The 13,563-nt window shown below is 45.9% G+C and overlaps 2 protein-coding genes across 2 annotated transcripts in view; both read right to left on the bottom strand.

The window, feature by feature from the left end:
- The window catches only part of BEND6 (BEN domain containing 6), an 886,671-nt gene that overhangs the window by 319,259 nt on the left and 553,849 nt on the right, over positions 1-13,563 (bottom strand). The gene's annotated exons all lie outside the window — the stretch shown is intronic.
- Positions 5,813-9,160, bottom strand: LOC138453378 (uncharacterized). The gene is made up of 3 exons (XM_069606152.1): positions 6,708-9,160; positions 6,504-6,614; positions 5,813-6,023 (listed from the first exon to the last, which is right to left on the bottom strand). Exon 1 carries the CDS (start codon positions 8,846-8,848, stop codon positions 7,445-7,447), a length of 1,404 nt encoding a protein of 467 aa, XP_069462253.1. The 5' UTR covers positions 8,849-9,160; the 3' UTR covers positions 5,813-6,023; positions 6,504-6,614; positions 6,708-7,444.

The raw sequence follows: 13,563 nt of genomic DNA, 5'->3' as shown, positions 1-13,563 counted from the left end.
TCTCTAATGTCTTCTTCAGGGATTCGCTCGTTGTGGGTGTAGAGCCTGGCGTAAAAGCTTGAAAAGACTACATTTATTGCTTGTTGTGTCCTTTGTGTTGTGCCTCCCTCATCTTTGATCTCCTTAAGGGCCTGCCTCGGATTCTCCCTCTTACATAACCAAGCAAGTATCCTGCCTGGCTTGTCTGCTTCTTTGTGTGCCCTCAGGGTCCGTGTGGAGAAGTCGAACTTGGACAGCCTCTCCCAGGCTATCCTGCATTCCTCCCTGATATCCTTCAGTTTGGCCTCCCTGGCAGCGGTTGGAGGCGTAGCATCTTCCAGTTGCCTGATCTCATCCTCCTTGTCCTCCAGCTCCTTCCTCAGTTGCCTCCTGATCCCACCAGCTTCAGCTATTATCTCACCCCTCGTTACCACCTTCATGGCTTCCCAGAATGTGCTCCACTTCTGGACCGATCCCTTGTTGCTCTCTACGTACTCATCTAGTTTCTCTCTTAGGGTTTCCTTGAATGCAGGGTCCGTTAAGGTTTCAGTTGGCATACGCCACATCGGGATAGGGGGCCTCGGGCCTCTTAGGTGGAGCTGTATCAGGAGAGGGGAGTGATCCGAAATCGATCTTCCCAGGTAGTTTGCTGATTCAACCAGCGGTATCAATGCGTTGTCGATGAAAAGATGGTCTATCCTGGTGTGTAAACCGTGGGGGGCTGAGTAGAATGAGTAAGCCCTGTTGATGGGATGCAGATCTCGCCAGACATCAACTAGGTGCAAGTCCGTGACCACATTGCGGAGGGCACGGGAAGCAGGGCCATTGGGGATGCGCGGCGTTAAAGATCTGTCTGTGTCTTCGTTCATCACGCAGTTGAAGTCTCCCCCCCACAAGAAGGCGTCCTCCCTGTGGTGTGCAATTTTGGCGCATATCTGCTTGAGGTGGGAGGGTATGCCATGTTGTGGGAAGTATGAGTTGACTATGCATAGTCGGGAATTTTCCAGCATGCCCCAAACTATCACGCACCTGCCTTCTTCATCCGTCTCCATCCCCATCTGGTGAAAGGGTGTGTCAGGACTCACCCACGTGTATACGCCGCGTGCGTACTTCGAGTAAGAGGAGCCACTGCCCTGGCCACCCCAATAGTCCGCCAGTTTGTTTGTGGTGTCGGATGTGAGGTGCGTTTCCTGCAGGAGGGCAAACGATACCTTCTTCCTTTTCAAGTAGGAGTGTATTCGATTTCTCCGCAGGTAGGATCCCATCCCTCTGATGTTCCATGTGATTATTCTGAAGCGTGCTGCAATTGCTTGACTTTGATCATGGATATGGGAGGCTCCCCGCCCATTTCCTGGGTTGGGCATCCACTGCTAGGTGTCATGCTCCGGTTTGCTTGCATGGGGTGATGGGCTTCAGTTTCCGGCCTTTGATCCTCCGTGAATTGGAGGACAGTCTTCATGAGGAGTGCAGTCATAACAAAAACTGAACGAAAATAACCATAACTGGTGCACCCAGCTACTGCCATGGGGGGGCAGTGCTCGGGGGCTCTCATGCTGTCTGTCCCAATCCGGGTTTCTGGCACGAGTAGGTTCGTGCGGGCAGCTAGCCAGCACTGGTCTTCCGTGGGTGCGTGCTGTGTGCTCATGAGCGGGAGGCCGGATGGGCCCCGTAGTCACTTGATGTTCTCAATGTAGTTTCCATGGTGGTGATGTACTCTCTTGTGACGGTGTACAGTGCTGGTTCAAGGGTGGTGGTGTCCAGGTGTCGGTCCGTCACCCCTTGTGCATTCGGTTCAGTTCTCATGGGTGGGTTCAGGGGGGACATCAGCCAGGTTATTGTGTTCCAGCCACATGGTGGCTGCGGCTGGAGTTTCCAAAAATATCGCTCACCCCTTGTGGATCACTTTTAGTCTGGAGGGATACAGCAGCATGTATTTTAGATTTAGTTTTCTCAATCTAGCTTTGATTGGGACAAAAGAGTTCCTTGCTCTCTGCACTGACTGCGTGTAATCAGGGTAGATGGTGACTTTTGAATTGTCCCGCTCTATCTCTCCGCCCTCTCTCTCTCGAGAACTTTAGGATCACTTCGCGGTCCTGGAAATTGAGGACCTTCGCTATGATGGGGCGAGGAGAGGAACCCGGAGGGGGTTTCTTCTGGAGCGATCTGTGAGCCCTTTCTATGGCGAAGCCCTGGGAGAGTTTTTCCGCCCCAATTTCCTGCTGTATTAGGGATTCTATGTAGGCCGTCAGGTCTGTGGTCTCGGCTCCCTCAGGAATACCCAGTATCCTAATGTTGTTGCGCCTAGCGCGGCCCTCTGCTTCCTCTGATCTTGCCTCCAAGTAGCTCACCTTTCTCCGAAGGTCCGCCACCTCTGCCTTGAGGTCTTGTGTGTCCTCGGCGATGTCCTTCTGGATGGTTTCTATGTTGGTAACACGTTCCGTCAGATTGCGGGTATCTTGTCTTATGATGTTGGCGAGGTGAAGGCTGACAGTTGGATGTCAGCCTTCACCTCGCCAATTTTCGTGTCAATAAACGTTCTTAGGGCAGCAATCGCCTCGAGAACCTGGTTGTCCTTGTCGCATTCCCCTGGGCTGGTCTGCGCAGCTGTGCTTTTAGGCGTGGACTGGGCGCTCGGGTGGGGTTTTGGGGTGACAAAAGGATCCATAGTGGCATTCTTGGCCTTGTCCCTTGAGGTAGACATTGCAGGATCTCTGGTCCCCTTTGTTTGTTGTAAGTGTCTGGTCGGCCTCATTCAGGGTGTGTGGTTGTATGGCTCTCCCCAGCCCGCTCTCCGTTTGGCCCGCGGGGGCACTGTGTTGGGGGGGGACGCCTCAGCAGATTAATTTGCCTGTCGGGTCGACCCTGCTTTGTTTGTTCGGAGGCAAGGGCCGACTCGCGGGGGGCGGGCAAGCCCTAGTTATGTTCGTCGAGATGAAGTATCGGGCTGAGCTGGGGGTGTCTTCGGTGTCTCCGGTGCTGGTTCTGGAGCGCGGCCCCCTGCGTGGTGTTGCGGTGGGCCTCGAGTGCCAGGGGGCCCGATATCACAATCCAGGGGGAGCCGCGGGGCCCCCACGGCCTCCCCCCGCTTTTAATTCGGAGGGGTGCCGCCGAGGGCAGCGTGGGTACCAGCGGGCGGACCCCGGACTCGGCGGGAGCAGCTCTGTGTGCCGTCCGGGACGCAAGGTAGGGAGTCTCGCCGGGAGAGTCCTGGGCCTCTCAGTGATGTTCTGCCGGGCAGCGCTGCACGGTTCAGCTGGTCCCGCTGCTTCGTTGGTTTCCCTCGATCAGCAGTGAGCGTGAATGCCTGGCTGGTCCCGGGGAGTGAAGTTTCACCGGCCCTCCTGCGGGGTTCAGGCTCTCCCGGGCATCGAAGCCGCCATTTTGTGTGCGCCGCTCGGAGAGGGGGGGGAGCTGGGCCAAAGCGCCGTATCGGGCTCCCGAGCTCCGATTTTCGTCAAGAGCAGCTGCGGAGCACGGGTCCTCACCTCAACTTCGGTTGGGTTGTCGGATGGACAGCACGGCGGGCTTGAAGCACCGAATTCAGGATCAGACTACGGGGCTTGGCCGGAGCTCGAAAGTTCCGCGTCCTCACTCCATGAGCACCAGGCCACGCCCCCCAGCACACCCTTTCATAGTGCAGTGGAACCTCCCCCTGGCCTGGACCTTCGGCAAGGGTCTGCAGCTGTGATTCCAATTGTTGGAGGGCCATGATTGTCCATGATTGAGGGGATGCAAATCGAGAAAAGCCCTGAATCATAATACTGTGAAGATAAGCTCAGTTGTGTGTGCATATGGGGGTTCATTACTCTAATTTCAGGTTTTCCATGTTGTTTAGGCACCTTTGACGAATCTGGAATACTCGTCCCTTCTTACTTTGAGGCTAGGGAGGTGAGCCTGCTAAGCAAGACCCTCTCGAGGGGTATAGGAAAGTGGGACCTTGGTGAGAGTGACTCCCCTCTAGGGCACAAAGAATCCCATTCCTATCAGGAAATCCCTATCCAGTCTGCATACATAGGAATCAAAAGGACTTTGGTTATTCCTGTTTTGGATTCAAATAGCCATGGCATTACTTCAATCTCTTTGGCTTCAGGTAATGCTGGATTCCCCTGAACCACTGGAGAAGAAATAGGATGGGCGAAACCTCTTGTTCCCATATTGTCCATGTGTTTCTTCTGTGGAGAAAAGGGCAATTTTGTCCGGATCTGCCCCAAAAATCAAATAGAAGAGCCCATGGTGATAGGATGGGTAGGGGCGGAGGAGTGGGAAGGTGAAGAAGAAGAGAGAGAAGTAAATCTGGAAGAGGCAGATATTTGTTACTATACCCCTCAGCCCTTCCAAAGGTAAGAGATCATATGGTCAGTAACATCTGTGTTAAAGCCCTAATTGACTCTCAATGCAAACATACAGCAATATACTCCGATTTAGTCTATCCCGAAGATCTATTAGGGGAAGGGGCCGTAAAGATCTCATGTGTGCACAGGGATGTGGAGACATATCGAAAAACTCCCCTCATCTTAGAGGTTAGGGGTCATCCCAGTAAGATTAAAGCGGCCATAGTACCCGGACTACCAGAGGAGGTCAGCATACTTCTGCACTTCCAGATCTTCCCGGATCTATTGAATCATCCTTTGGTCAAGAATTCCTCAAAGAAATACTCTCCCTCATCATCTTAGGAAATCTTTGTAGGAAAGGAAGGACCATCTGTGTGGACCTGGGAAACCAACGACCAACGAAGAAAAATCGGCTCCGAAGAGAGGAGCTTTTCGGTGGAAAATCAAAAAGGAAAAGAATAAGGTAATAAGGATTTTTTCTAGCTGTTCCCCTCTTCCCATTCAAGGAGGAGCCACTCGCTTAATGGGAGGGGTGTTTGACTAATCTGGAATATTCATCCCTTCTTCCCATACGGGAGCCACCCCCTTTGAGGCTAGGGTGTATGAGCCCGTTAAGCAAGACCCTCCACTGGAAGTGACTCCCCTCTAGGAGACAAGGACTCCCATTCCTATGAGGAACTCCCTATGAAGAATACAATGGGCTTCATTATGAGTTAGCCGATCTGGAAATAAGGTGCTGGTAACGTTCAGTTTGGTGTTATTGCATCACTCTGAGTCTGCTGGTAGGGGCTGTGAACTATCGGCAGGCCTTACCTCACTGTAGTTCAGGCCCCTACTAGCAGATAAATCATTGAAGCAGCGGAAACGTTAACAGTACCAGTGCTTCAGTGTTCCCATTCCCATTGAGTCCTATGGAACTCCATGCGAATGGGAACTTACTGTTCCGCTGCCGGCCGTAATATCCCAGTATTACCGGGATAATGAGTGGCGGAAACGGTAAACCAAAGTTGCCGGTACCACCGGTGGCCAACCGGCAACCTCGTAATGAGGGCCAATGTCTGCATATATGGGAACCAAAAGGACTGATGTTACTTCTGTTATGGATTCAAATAGCTGGGACATTACTTCAATCTCTTTGGCTTCAGGTAATGCATGATTCCAACTGACCCCAACAGTCAAAGAGAAACGACACACTGCTTTCGTTATTGGTAACAAACATAAAAAGAAGAGGAACCTTGAATGGACGAGAAAACAAAAATGCTGACAGTGGTGCACACCTGGTAACAATTGATATAGAAATTCAAATCATCATTATATGTACAGAAGAGCTGGTTTAAGAATTTAAAGGTGCGGGGGAGGAAAAAAGGCCTTGGCACAAAGCCTAAATCAGAAAAGAGAAAATAGAAGAGGACCCAAAAAGTGGGGCCCTCCCGTCCCCTGCACACTGTTTACTGATGCCACATAGGGCCTTCAAATATATGGATATAGATATATAACAGCAGTTTGTTAGTTGAGCATATAACAATTTATTTGGCAAAGAGGAAAACAAAATTTGCCAAAAGGCACATTCTGTTGTACAAAGTAATTCGTGACGTTTAACATATTAAAACAAATTGCGAAGAAGCAATAAATGATGGAGAGGTGATGCTGTCCAATTGTGGAGTGGCCGACGCGTTTCGAGGGTAACCTCTTCTTCATAAGGGCCCAATTGAACTGTTGACAACATTTCAAGGAGACAAAAAGTAAAATCTTTTATTTTATTTCCATAACAGTCAAGGACTGACTGACAAGCTGTACATAACTCGGGATGCTAGCGAGATGGTGAAGAGCAGAATACTGGAGATCTAGTATGGTGAAAAGAGTGAACTAACAGATCAAAGAGAAACACTCTATACTAATAGCTAAACACATAACAAAGGAGATGTATTGTGTGAGATCCACCTACATGGTGGGATCTAGAAAATGGCGTGATGAAGAGTCAGACAGATCGAGATAAGCCAAAAGCGGTAGTGGGTTCTAAATAGCAAGGACCACCCTTGAATAGTGAAAAAGCTGAGTCAATATGGGGAGCGTGTTTAAGAAAAAACCATACCCCTCCTGTGGACGGAGAAAGAATAACTCCGAAAGAGCGCTACTGAATAAAATAAATAATACTTAAAATAAACCGGAATTGGTTTTAAAGAATGCACTCACTCGAGTTGCGGGACGAGTAGCCAAGGCAACAGGGGCATCCGTGTGGTCAACAAGTATTCGAAACAATTATACGATGCAGGGCATCTGCAAAGAGACACGTACTGCTGGCACCTAAGTGGGGACATATACATTTCTGTTATACTGGAGAGAAATAAACCTGGGGTCTCCCAACCGGGCAAAGGGACCCAAGTAGCGGTAGCTTACCTGTACAGTGCGGGGAACACTGTTAGTGGAAACTGAAACCGGCAGGCAGTGGCTCCGCGCGGTCGTAACCTAGGGAACGAGCTGTGCTGGGGACACGCCGTCAGACGTAGAAAGGAAACTAAATAATAAACATAGAAAAGGGCATAGAAGCCGGTGAGTGAGGAATATGGAGGCCATCATGCAATGGCGCATAGTGCAAGCGTACTCATAGGGACTGACCAGAGATCAGGATAAATAAGAAAAGTAGAGTTAATATGTTCCATAATGAAACATAAGAATTCTGGTGTTCACCATCGCAACGCATTTTATAATTTTGGTTCTAATGGAACAGAAATTTGTGAATAGTACAATAATCGTTACAGTCATGATAGATAACACAAATGGTACATGCAGTTTACTCTTAATAGTCCAAAACAAATCATGTAGAGTCATGAGGCTACTCATTATATAGTGAGACAAGTATAATTCACTGACAAGGGGATAAAAGATTGCGATGTAGCCTATTACTCATACAAGGTTCGAACGAATGGAGAGATGGTTCAATTGGTCATTCGTGAACAGGTGCAAACATTTAAGTGAATATAGGCAAGTCAAACATAGGAAAATACAGTTCCCTTGAAGAAAACATCAAAGTCACAACACTTGTAATGACAAAGAAAAAAAATTTTTTTTAAAGTCCGGGATACTGACACTTGTGTATAGTAGTTGGCGATGTAACATGTGAGTTTCACAATTCACTATAGAAAGCAACTCAAAGAGAATTCATCATTCAGACCCTTAGGTTGCAAAGTGTCAAGTGTGTGGATCCAGTACTTCTCTCGCTGTGACAACAGGGATTGGTAATTGCCACCTCTGTGTGGACGTTTGACAATTTCTATGACTTGAAATTTAATTTGTGCAATCGTATGTTGGAATTCGATGAAGTGCCTTGCCACTGGGGATCTGAGATTCTTACATCTGATGGTGGATTTGTGTTCTGACCATCTTTCTTTGACGGGTCTTGTGGTTTGTCCTATGTATAATTTACCACAGGGACATTTCAATGAGTAGATGACACCTGCGGAGAGGCAGGTGGAAAAGTCTCTGATTTTGAATTTCTTCCCAGTTTGTGGGTGAGATATCGTTTCACCTTTTATAACATTGTTACAGTTCGTACAGTTCAAGCAGGGAAAGGTACCCTTCTTTATGGTACTCAGTACAAGTTGTTTGTCTTTAGGAGGTCTTTCCGCTCTCACTAGTTTATCTTTGAGATTATGTCCACGTTTAAAGGCCATCATTGGTGCTTTGGGAAATAATTTCAGGAGAGAGGGATCATTGTGTAGTATGGTCCAATTTTTACGCAGAGTTTTGCTGATTTGGAAACTCTGTCGTGAGTACTTTGAAATGTAGAGTAGCGGTGTGGACTTATCCTTGACTTTAGGGATGCGTAGTTGTTCCTTCGTGAAGGTCTCTGATCTGTTGCGGGCTTCTCCTGTGATAGTATCTGGATACCCCCTAGATCCAAATCGTTCAACTAGAAATGAACATTCTGAGTCAAGGCCTGCTGGGTCTGAGATAATTCTCTTCAATCTTAACATTTGACTGAATGGTAGGCTTTTGAGCATGGGTTTAGGATGGAAACTGCTGAAATGTAAAAGATTATTCACGTCTGTTGGTTTATGGTACACCGTGGTGTCGATGTGACCCTCTTTGATCTGTAAGCTCACATCCAAAAAATGTAATGAAGGGTCCCCTACTTCCATTGTGAATTTGATTGTGTTGTTCACTGAATTCAGATGTTCCAAAAAAAGATCCAATTCATCTCGTGTACCACACCAGATACCGAAGATATCATCTATATAACGTTTCCAGGTCAAGATTTTAAATGACCAAAATGGGTGATCCAACACGTTTTCTTTTTCAAATTTATACATGTAGGTGTTAGCATAAACCGGAGCCATGGCCGACCCCATTGAAGTACCTGATGATTGTACATAGTATTGGCCCTGAAATCTAAAGTAACTGTTGTGAAGAATTATTTCCAGTAATTCCACAATAAATTCTTTGTTCCCTCTTATATGTTCATGATTCAACAGGAGCCAGAGTACAGCATCAACCCCTTCGATGTGGGGAATAGAGGTGTAAAGGCTGCATACATCCATACTAAAGAGAATGCAGCTAGTGTCCAGGGCTATGATTTCTTGTAGACAGTTGAGGAAGTCTGTAGTGTCCTTCAGGTAGGTTGGTATTTCCTGGATTAGAGGTTGAAGTAAACGATCCACATAGATGGCCAATGGGTCAAATATGCTATCAGTTCCCGCAACTATTGGTCTGAGTGGCGGATTAATGTTGTCTTTATGAACCTTTGGTAAGCCATAGAACACAGGCGTGATTGGATATTTGTTTATAAGGAACTGACTTGTTTTTGAATCAATCCAGTTGTTTTCCAAAGCATTGTCAATAGCTTTCTGGATGATGGCTTTGATTAGGACGAAACAGAATCCTACGCAGAGGCGTCACTCTGACGTGAAGACGTCCTGGATAGGAATAGCCACATTAGACCACGGAGCCGGCGGTAACGTGCAGAGCGAGCGGATCACTAGCAAGATGCCAGAAGGCTGGTGTCCCAAGCGGCAACAAAGCTGAACCTGTGAATGAGACAGAGGCCGAAGAGAAAACATCTTGCCTGGTGGTGCAACCACACCAGAGCTGTGGTTTGCATGGGGCCCATTAACCGATGCCGAGATCAGACTGCTGCGGAGAGATCGGATCACCGACCTCTGTATGAGAAGTGTGCCAACTGCTGACCTGGCAGGAAAAGGGAAGTGGACTCTCCTGAGAGGGTAACACATGGGAGAGGGGCGAGTGTCTGAGTCCCTGAGTGTTGGAGAAGCCAAAAGGCTTAGTGGAGCCTGAGAAACCTGAATGCTGAACACGGGCAGATGCCCAGCCGAGGCCCTGCTGCATTAAATATATCAGAGGGGTTTGGGGAGCCCTATTGAACTAAGTGACTGACATACGAAGCTGGGGAAGCCAAAAGGGTTACAGGAGCCTGAGAAATCTTAACGCTGGACACAGGCAGATGCCCAATCAAGACCCTGCTGACGTAAGCACATCAAAGGGCAAGAGGCTTTGGGGTAAAAACCCTTCTTTGGAGAGGAGATTCAAGTACTTTGACCAAGCAAAACCTGAGTGGTGAGGCTATTGTTCGGGTCTATTTTTGTGATATTTTTTTTAAGTGATAGGGCTAGATAGCAACTAGATTTTGGAAATAGGACTATATTAATTTGGACATTTGAAGAGCGCCCAAAGTTTAGTTTAGTAGGTAGGGAAATACCCTCATAGCATTAGGGTTGGATGGGCATTTTTCTTTTTATTTAAAGAAATCCTTTTTTCTATATATGTTTATTCATTTTAAACGTATGCGACTTATACGACTTATACATGTTCATCAATGCGCATTGTAATTACATATAGTTCTACTGTCCTCACGTTTATGGCTAAGAGGCTGCAACATCTTTAAACTAGCATATTTTGTCTCTTCTACAATAAGGCGAGTACCTTGCAGCTAGTATCACCACCTGGTCCAAATGGTCCAAATCGACAACCACCCCACAGCACCACCACGTATAGCAGTGCACATCAAATTCACCTCATGCGTTATGTCATCTGATTCTCCCATTGCATTCCTCCTTCATGACCCCACTCTCACAGTGTCCAATGCCATCTACCTTTGCCCCTTGCAGTACCCATACCCTTTCTCTGGGGGGAATGAGAATGACAGGCACTTGTAAGAGAACCTACACCTCATGCCATACTCCAAAACGACACCCCTCCTCCTCAGATAGCCTTAGCTTTTCCACAGTGTCCAGTGACTTATCCTGTGCAAACACCTTCAACTTTGCGGGGGTAAAACATCATGTATATGTAGCTATGTTCCCTCAGCCGCTTCTTCACTGCCTCATACGATTTCCATTGTCTCTGCACCTCCTGCATCAAGTCTGAGAAAATAAGGGCTCTTGAAGCTGGCCAACTAGTTTTTAAAAAAATGTTATTGTTGTTTTTGGTTAATCAAATAACCTTTACAACTTAATCAATACACGTTTTACATCACGATACATACTAATACATACACATCTAAAATTCTCTAAACAGTTTCATATAAAATCTAAATTCCAAACACTTAAAATTACAAAACATATATAAATACATAAAACAAAACAAAAATCATAGAATCATCTTTTTAGCTAATATGTATCTAGAACACTGAATCTTACAATTTCTTTTTGTGGGTAATGCTAGCGAACACATGCAAGCTACAAGTACCTTTTGTGATTTAGATCAAGAGATGGAAACATACCATGTTTCTGTTATATACCAACTTGCAATAATTGCTCATTAAGTACCTCAAGAATTTTGGTCAACCTAATAATCAGATTAGTGTTCTTTCCCCACATACACCTATTCCACAATGAAATTCTGGAATTATATGATTCTGAATACCAATGCTTACCAAATTCATAAATTCTAAGTACTTCAAATTTTGGACAAAAGATTACTAAATGTTTTAAGGACTCTACAGTATTTTCCATACTGCAGAAACGACAATGGATATCTTTGTCTAAGAATTTTGATTTATATACTGGCCAGTGTTGGACACGTTCAAAGGTACGGAATTAGTTGAGCCTAAAACATAAATACAAGTTTCTTTCTGTTAGACCTGGAAAATTTAAAACATAACTCGGTAGGTCACCCAATTTTCTTCTAAACAATGCATATTCATAGTACGCTTTATAGTTCCCAATCCTGTCAGACTGCATACACCAATAAAAATGTTGAAATTTCCTCTTATTGGCTGGATGACATTCTATGAGCTAATCTTTGGTAACATTAATTAATTCTAGGATCATCTCCATTTTTTTCACAAATTTGTTAAGTGCAATGGAAGACCCTGTGATGATCATAATTAATAAATCCTCGTACAATGAGTTTTTCGGAGGAGATAACATTTTTTTATAATTATTGAGCATTCTTCAGTTTCTTTTCACTGAGAGAGGTAATAAACCAAATTTGTGCCGAATAATATCGTTAAGGATAGATGTAGCTAATCCCAACGTCTTTTTCCATATTTTGCCTTGAACTATGTCGTGTAGGTCATCAATCTCGACTGTGCAAATATCAAGACAGTAAAGAATAATAGGTCCGATTTTTAATAAATAAAACTGAACCAACGGTAATAAGGAAAAGTTACAATATTTTTCCGAATAATACACATCTGTGAAGTTAAGGGTTTCAACTTTTCATTGAGCAGTTCTTTCCACCATTTAATCGAGTTCTGGTCAGCTGCCCAGCTAGTATGAGGATTACCTCCTCGCATCTTGCAGGACCGGATCCCTATCTCGAAAGTTCAAGAACTTCACTATCAGTACTTGCAGTGGAGTCCCACTGGCAGTTTCCTCTCAGGCACACTCTGCCCTTTTTTCGATCGTAAAGCACTTTGAGAGCCCCTGCATGCCCAATGTGCAGGTCAGCAGCTGCTCCAGGTATAGTTCTGCACTGTTTCCTTCCTCTCCCTAGGGCACTCTCAGAATGCGGACATTACATCTCCTCGATCAGCCTTTGGAATCTTCCACCCTATCTCGCCTATCTTCCAGCACCCTCGCCGCAGCCCCAAGGGCATCCACCCTGGCTCGTAATACTGTGACTAGGTCTTCCATGTCACTCCCCCTCTGCTCCACCTCGGCCACTCTTACGTTCACCTTCTTCAGGTCAGCAAGGAGGTCCAAGACTCCTCTAGGGCCTCCATCAGGCTATCAAGTGTAATCACCTCATCTCCAGGCATTGCTGTCACCAACTCTGCTGCAGAGGCTAGCGCAGAATCAGTACTGATCCTCCTCACGCCTACACAGCACCCACAGAGAGGTGGCATTCGAGCTCTTCACCCACAGAAAAGCCTATCTCAGCAGCCGCTAACACACGTAACTGCGTAGCGCTCACTACTGATGGCTGGTGGAGCACCCTGCCCCTTATTTTACCTGTTTTTTGCTACCAGACCCAGTGACTTGCTCTTTTGAAAACCTTCTATGCTCCCATCTCCTTGCCCTGAAGAAGGCCTTTTGTGACCCCCAGTCGGTTTATCACAGCCCCAGCTGAAACTCAAATTGGCACAAGTTGTTGACTTCCTTAAGATCAATCTGCAATTGCCTCAGCCCTTTGTTCAGAAATTATTCTGACGTAGGTGTAAAACTCTCTGAATCGCCATGCTTTACTGAGTAATGATGCAGAGTATTCATCAATGACAGCGCCTGCTGTATTTTGTACAACCAGATGGGGGTGCTGACAGGTCTGTTCAGCCCCAACAATCTATGCAGTTATATTGTCTTTAGCTTTTGTAATGGTCTTGTTTTTTACATGTGTTCTTTGTGATAGCATATGACAATATGAATGTGACAGAGTTTGGTGGTATGAATGTGGTAGGAATAGGAGTATTTCTCGCTGGATTAATAAATAATATATCAGGTGAGGTTTAGGGGGCAGAATAATCAAATGGGTTATCCTTCTGTTCATGTTAACATCATGTCCCCCATTACAGTGTATGTGTGTTTGGTAATCCTTGTGATTCCTTGAATGTATCTACAATTTTTAAGTTGATTAAAATGTGTTTGGTTTAAAAATTACACAACGTTTGATGGTTCATTACTTTGCAAAATAAATTTCTACCAATTTCGATTTGTAAAACAATACAGGGACTATTCTCTCTTTTGTGTAGTTCCTTTGGCCCGACAGGCCCATGTCTTCAAATAATAATGGGCTGACCTCCCTTTTTTGATACGGTTCTTACATTCATGCAGGCAAATTTGTCACATTTATCCACTCC

The sequence above is a fragment of the Ambystoma mexicanum genome, chromosome 4p (genome assembly GCF_040938575.1).
Source record: "Ambystoma mexicanum isolate Mex_15411 chromosome 4p, UKY_AmexF1_1, whole genome shotgun sequence".
Classification (NCBI taxonomy): Eukaryota; Metazoa; Chordata; class Amphibia; order Caudata; family Ambystomatidae; genus Ambystoma; species Ambystoma mexicanum.
The sequence above is the reverse complement of the archived record's forward strand: the minus strand, read 5'-3'. Positions and strand labels throughout refer to the sequence as shown.

What these genes read in the sequence shown, in the direction of transcription:
- LOC138453378 (XM_069606152.1), bottom strand. Translation starts at nt 8,848, where the DNA reads ATGGATGTATGCAGCCTTTACACCTCTATTCCCCACATCGAAGGGGTT.